Here is a 6,995-nt window from a genome sequence, read left to right on the forward strand (position 1 = left end):
TCACACCCACTAGGATAGCTAATACAAGCAAAACGAAGCAAAAACACCCCCAGAAAATAACAAATTTTGGAGAAGATGTGGAGAAATTGGGACACACATACACTGCTTGTTGGGAATGAAAAAATGGTAGAGCTGCTGTGGAAATCAGTAGGGTGGTGGTTCCTCAATAAGTTAAACATAGAATTACCATATGACACTGCAATTCCACTCTTAGATATACGAAAAATTACAGACCAATAGCTTTTATGAATATCGATGCAAAAATCCTCGGAAGAATTCTAGCAAGTTGAATCCAGCAGCATATTATAAATATTAAATTCCATGTCCAAATAGGAATTATCCCAGGAATGCAAGGATGGCTCAACATAAGAAAACTGATTAATCAAAACCACATTGATAAAATGAAGGGGGAAAACACCCTCATGATCATCTTAGTTGATGCAGAAAAAGCATTCAACAAAATCTAACAACTTTCATGATTAAAAGACAAACAAACAAAAAACACCCAGCAAACTAAGAATAGAAGGGAAATTCCTCAACAAAATAAAAGGCTTTTATGAAATACCCTAGCTAATGTCACACTCAATGGTGGAAGACTGGAAGCATTTCCCCTAACATCAGGAACAAGAGAAGAATGCTTGCTTTCAGTGCTTCTACTCAAGACTGTAACGGAAGTCCTAGTCAGAGCAATGAGGCAAGAAAAAGAAATGAAAAGCATCGAAGTTGGAAAGGAAGTTAAACTACTTCTATTCTCAGATGACATGCTCTTCTGTACAGGAAACCCTAAAGAATCCACAAAACACTATTAGAGTTAACAAACGAATTCAACCAAGTTGCAGTATACAAGATCAACACAAAAAAATCTGTTGTGTTTCCATATCCTAGCAATGAAAAAATAATCCAAAATGAAATTGACAACAGTTCTATTTCACACAACATCAAAAGGAATAAAATACACAGAGATAAATTTAGCCAAGGAGGTGCAAGGCTTGTGCACCGAAAACTACAAAGCACTGCTGAAAGAAATTAATGATGATCTCAAAAAGAAAAGGGGAAAGACAGCAGATTTTGTGGACGGGAAGACTTAATACTTTTAAGATGGCAATCCCACCCAAAGTTGTCTAGAGATTTAATGAAATCCCTATGGAAATCACAACGCTCTGTTTTACAGAAATGTAAAAGCCAATCCTAAATGCATACGGAATTTCAAGTGACCTTGAATAGCCAAAATAATCTTGGAAAAGAAGAAAAAAGTTGGAGGACTCACACTTCCCTATTTCAAAACTTAGTCCAAAGCTTCAGTTATCAAAACTATGTGGTACTAGCATAAGGATAGACACATAGATCAGTGGAGTCCAGAAATAAACCCATAGATCTATCCCATGGGTTGTAAACCCAACTGAGTTGAAAACAGGTGTTCAAACAGAACCCTGCACAGGAATGTTCACCAGAGCACTATGCCCGACGGGCACAACGTGGAAGTCACCCAAATGTACATCAGCTGCTGAGCGGATACACAACATGTGTGGTCTAGCCACGCACTGCAATGTTATTCAGCCTGCTGAATATTATTCAGCCAGGAATATTATTCATTTGGAAGCAGATATATAGTCGTGATGGTGGCCCAGCACCGCCAGTGTATACTTGGTGCCCCTGGATGGTCCGCCATTAGCTGCCTTCTCTGTACAAAGTTCCCGTCTGGTGGACAGTGAGAGTTCCACCAAAGAGAGGGTCCAGCGAGCACAGCGAGCAGGATCCTGCCAGCGCCATTTCTTTCCAGGCCCAGGACCCCGGCGGAGGGGGTGGGGGCGGGGTGAGGTGGGGTAGAGGAGGGGTTATGGGAAAGCAGTGACCTCACAGGGTGCTCCCCGACCAATGAGGGCCCGGACTATGGTCGCTACGATACGGAGGAGGGGCCTGAGAACACCGGTTGTCTTGAGATGTTGGGACCAGCAGGCACAACCGACCGCCCCTCATCCCGCCGCACCTCATCCCAGCGCACCGCAGAGCGAGGCCGTCGCAGAAAGCACGCCCAACGGCCAGCATGCCGGGGAAGAGGGGCCGTCGAGGGTCACCCGGTCGCCGCTCCCGCACCGCCCGAGCCGAGCTGTCCTTCTCCGTGAGCCACATGGAGCGCCTCCTGCGGGAGGGCCACTATGCCCAGTGCCTGAGCTCGTCCGCACCCGTCTACCTAGTGGCCATCATCCAGTACCTGGCGGCCAGGGTCCTGGAGCTGGCGCGCCATGAGGCCCAGAACAGCGTCAGGAGGCGCCTCACTCCGGAGCTGGTGGACTTGGCGGCCCACAGCAATACGCTGCTCAGTGACTTGTTCAGGACTATAACACCATCTCCCAGGTGGCCCCGGCCCAGCCCTAGCTGCCCAACGACACCTGGGTCCCCGGCCCCCAGGGGCGCGGCCATCAGGCGCCAGGCCCGCTCACCGACCGACCACACAGCCCGGGCGGCCCCGGCCTGCCCGCCGCCTTTGGCACAGTCACTGCGAGTCAATAAAGTGTTTCAAGAGACCCCCTGCGTGTGCTTCACTCACTTGGCATGGGAGGTGGTGGTGGTGGGACACCCCTCGTCGGAGGGATGGGGGAGGGGGTCTGGCCGGAGTTGGGGGGTGGGGGGCATGGAGTCAGGGGTCACAGAGAGGAGCGGTCTCTCACGGTGACAGTGCATGGGGTGGCCCTGGGTGGGAGAGGCTGGCTGCGGCAGGGGTGGGGGCGGACTGGGGCTTGGGGTGAGGCCGGAAAACGGAAGGCTGTCCCGCTGGCTCTGAGCAAGTTGGAGCCAGGCCAAAGTCCCCAGAGGGACGGGGTTCCTTGCGGCGGCGCTCGACACCGCGAGGGCGGTGTCGTGATAGGGTGAAAGTGCCAAGGCGACTGACCGCCCTGGGTGCGGGAGGCAGGGGTGGGTGGACAGAGCGCTTGGCATGGACTCCCATGGGGCAGGGGCTTTGACGGGAAGATTGAGGTGTGATCGGGATTGGGGTGGGCAGGACACAATCAACACATAGGCAAAGTCGGAATTAGGGTCATGCGGGGTCAAGAGTTTTCAGTTGTGTTCCCCTAGAGATGCCAAGAGATGCCCTGCTTGGCAACCTGCGTGAACAAGCTGTAACCTAGCAACAGTGGGCGGGCGCCCAGCCAGGCCCCACCCCAGCACCCTTGGTTTGCATACGAAGCTTGCACCAGGCACAGCCCCTACCCTCAAGATTCCTGCATATGAATCTTGACACTGGAAAGGCTTTTCTCCCAAACCCTCAATTTGCATATGTGACTTTCGCTGGACCAGGCTCCGCCTCCGATCACTCAATTTGCATGTCACCGTGGAAATGGCGGTTTAGCATAGAAAGCTAGAGTAGTACCCACGTGTGAGACCCACGTTTTAAAATTAATTCTATATGTTTATGCCTTACGTATTTTTGATTAGTGAGAAACTTTATGCCTACTGCTTCCTTGATAGCGTACTAGCCTTTTAATGAAATTTAATTTCTTCATTTTTAATAATGAGAGTGTAATACCTGCCCACCATTTCAGAATAGTGGTTAGAAGAGTTAGAGAGAAATTACATATATTTGATATATAAACCTGATATATAATATATAACATAAAATATATTTTTAAAATATATAAAAATATAGTTGTGCTAAAATAAGAATTTACCAAGTAGTGGGGATAGTACTGCATGCAGTCCATGGCACTCTGTTATTTCTTTTTTTTAATATTATGCAATAAAATCACCCTCTTTTGGAGCCCAGTTCTACGAATTTAGCACATGTATATATGTGTGTATCCACCACCACATTCAGGATATGGAACAGCTCCAGCAACCCAGGAAAGTCCCTGGTCTGCTGGCCCCGTTTAAGTGCTTGAGTTTTGCTAAAATAACGTTTGTTACGTAGAGTCCTGGGTGGGGAGTTGGATGGTGAGCCAAGATTCAACAAAGACCACAAGGGAAAGTGAAATAGAGAAGTTTATTGCTGTACTCACAGGTCCTGGATGAGGTACACAGCACACCTGGAGGGCCACACAGGAGGTCAAGGCAGGGTACAGGCAGAGGGCAAGCAGCAGGACATGCAGCTTATGCCTTTATTAGGGTCCATAGGTGATGTGTTTCTGAGGTTCCCTGGATAAGGCCAGATTGGCAATTCAAAACCATAAAAAGAGCAGGGTTTTCGTAAGCTCTGTTGGAGTCCTATCTAAGGGACCCACAAGGGGAAGGAGCTGGGAGGCGGAAGAGACTGTTTTATCACCAGGGGCTTTGGGGAACTCATATCAGTTACACTTTCTTGTGACTTAGCTGGCTGCCATCCAGGGCATGCCCTTGAGGTTAGGTTTCAGTGCACCCAAGGCCCCTGCAGGCCCCTTAGCCCCACAAAAAGAATGCAGAGGCTGCAATATTATGGAGTAGTTTAACTAAACTCTCAACAGTTGTCAAACTCTTTCTTCAGACCTAACCCTTGACAACCACTTCTCTGTTCTCCATCTCTAAAAAACTGCCTTTCCCATATGTCTTGCAAGTGGATTCATAAAGTGTGTCAGCTATTGAGGTTGGCTCCTATCACTAAACATACTGCTTTTGAGGTTCATCTAGATTGTTATGTGTATCAATAGTTATGTTCTATTGTTGAGGAGTATTCCATTGTGTGCATGTACCACAGTTTGTTTACCCGTTGGCCTATTGTAGGACATTTTGGTTGTTTCCAGGTTTTGCAAATTTTTAATAAAGCTGATATGAACATTCATGGATAAGTTTTTGTATGAACTTAAATTTTCATTTCTCTCAGGTAAATACCCAGGAGCTGGACTGCTGGGTCATATGAAAAGGCTCCTCAGGTCTCTTCCCAATTAGCCTCATCCTCATCCCCTAGGGGCAACCACTGTTCTTATTTTTTTCACCACATATTGCTTTTGTCTGTTTTAGAACTTCAAATAATGGAATCATACATGTAAATACTTTCAATGAAGCCTCTTTTGAGATCCACTTATGTTGGCTGTGTGCATCAATGATTCATTCCTTTTTATCACCTAGTGTTATTTAGCTATATTGGTAAACTACACTTGATTTATACGTTCAACAGTTGATGGACATCTGGCCTGTTTTCAGCTCTTTATTATTATGAAAGAAGCTGCTATAAGCATCTGTGTTGATGTTACTGCGTACACTTATCTTTTCATTTTCCTTGGGTAATTCCTAAAAGTGATTGTGTAATAGGTTAGGTGTATATCTAGCTTTATGAAAAACTGATAAAGATACTAGAGGGGAAGATGGCGGAAGAGTAAGACGCGGAGATCACCTTCCTCCCCACAGATACACCAGAAATACATCTACACGTGGAACAGCTCCGACAGAACACCTACTGAAGGCTGGCAGAAGACCTCAGACCTCCCAAAAGGCAAGAAACCCCCCACGTACCTGGGTAGGGCAAAATAAAAAAGAATAAACAGAGACAAAAGAATAGGGACGGCACCTACACCACTGGGAGGGAGCCGTGGAGGAAAGGTATCCACACACTAGAAGCCCCTTTGCGGGCGGAGGCTGCGGGTGGCGGGGAGGGAAGCTTCAGAGCCACGGAGGTGAGCGCAGCCACAGGGGTGCGGAGGGCAAAGCGGAGAGATTCCCGCACAGAGGATCGGTGCTGACCGGCACTCACCAGCCCGATAGGCTTGTCTGCTCCCCCGCTGGGGCGGGCGGGTCTGGGAGCTGAGGCTCGGGCTTCGGTCGGAGCACAGGGAGAGGACTGGGGTTGGCGGCGTGAACACAGCCTGCAGGGGGTTAGTGCGCCATGGCTAGCCAGCAGGGAGTCCAGGGAAAAGTCTGCACCTGCCAAAGAGGCGAGAGACTTTTTCTTCCCTCTCTGTTTCCTGGTGCGTGAGGAGAGGAGATTAAGAGCACCGCTTAAAGGAGCTCCAGAGATGGCGCGAGCCGCGGCTAACAGCGCGGACCCCAGAGACGGGCATGAGATGCTAAGGCTGCTGCTGCCGCCACCAAGAAGCCTGTGTGTGAGCACAGGTCACTATCCACACCCCACTTCCGGGGAGCCTGTGCAGCCCGCCACAGCCAGGGTCCCGGGATCCAGGGAAAACTTACCCGAGAGAACTCACGGCGCGCCTCAGGCTGGTGCAACGTCACGCCGGCCTCTGCCGCCGCAGGCCCGCCCTGCACTCTGTGCCCCTCCCTCCCCCCGGCCTGAGTGAGCCAGAGTCCCCGAATCAGCGGATCCTTTAACCCCGTCCTGTCTGAGCAAAGAACAGACGCCCTCCGGTGACCTACATGCAGAGGCGGGGCCATATCCAAAGCTGAGCCCCGGGAGCTGTGCGAACAAAGAAGAGAAAGGGAAATCTCTCCCAGCAGCCTCAGGAGCAGTGGATTAAAGCTCCACAATCAACTTGATGTACCTGCATCTGTGGAATACCTGAATAGACAACAAATGATCCCAAATTGAGGAGGTGGACTTTGAGAGCAAGATTTATGATATTTTCCCCTTTTCCTCTTTGTGAGTGTGTATGTGTATGCTTCTGTGTGAGATTTTGTCTGTATAGCTTTGCTTTCCCCATTTGTCCTAGGGTTCTATCCATCCGTTTTCTGTTTTCGCTTTTCTTTAAAAAAATTTTTTTTCTTAATAATCATTTTTTATTTTAATAATTTTAATTTATTTTATCTTACTTTATTTTATCTTCTTTCTTTCCTTCTTTCTTTTCTTTTCTTTCTTTCTTTCTTTCTTTCTTTCTTTCTTTCTTTCTTTCTTTCTTTCTTCCTTTCTTTCTTTCTTTCTTTCTTTCTTTCTTTCTTTCTTTCTTTCTTTCTTTCTTTCTTTCTTTCTTTCTTTCTGCTTTTTCTCCCTTTTATTCTGAGCCGTGTGGATGAAAGGCTCTTGGTGCTGCAGCCAGGAGTCAGTGCTCTGCCTCTGAGGTGGGAGAGCCAACTTCAGGACACTGGTCCACAAGAGACCTCCCAGCTCCACATAATATCAAATGGCGAAAATCTCC

General features: G+C 48.1%; 1 protein-coding gene across 1 annotated transcript; it reads left to right on the forward strand.

Moving 5' to 3' along the window:
• Positions 1–2,044: 2,044 nt before the first annotated feature.
• LOC114907060 (histone H2A-Bbd type 2/3-like) lies at positions 2,045–2,376 on the forward strand. Its single transcript, XM_029242195.1, is given in 2 exon segments — positions 2,045–2,338; positions 2,341–2,376. Coding segments are annotated over 2 exon segments (330 nt in total).
• The last annotated feature ends 4,619 nt before the right edge of the window (positions 2,377–6,995 follow it).

This window comes from Monodon monoceros, unplaced genomic scaffold (genome assembly GCF_005190385.1).
Source record: "Monodon monoceros isolate NGI ecotype Baffin Bay Population unplaced genomic scaffold, NGI_Narwhal_1 Super_Scaffold_3, whole genome shotgun sequence".
NCBI lineage: Eukaryota > Metazoa > Chordata > Mammalia > Artiodactyla > Monodontidae > Monodon > Monodon monoceros.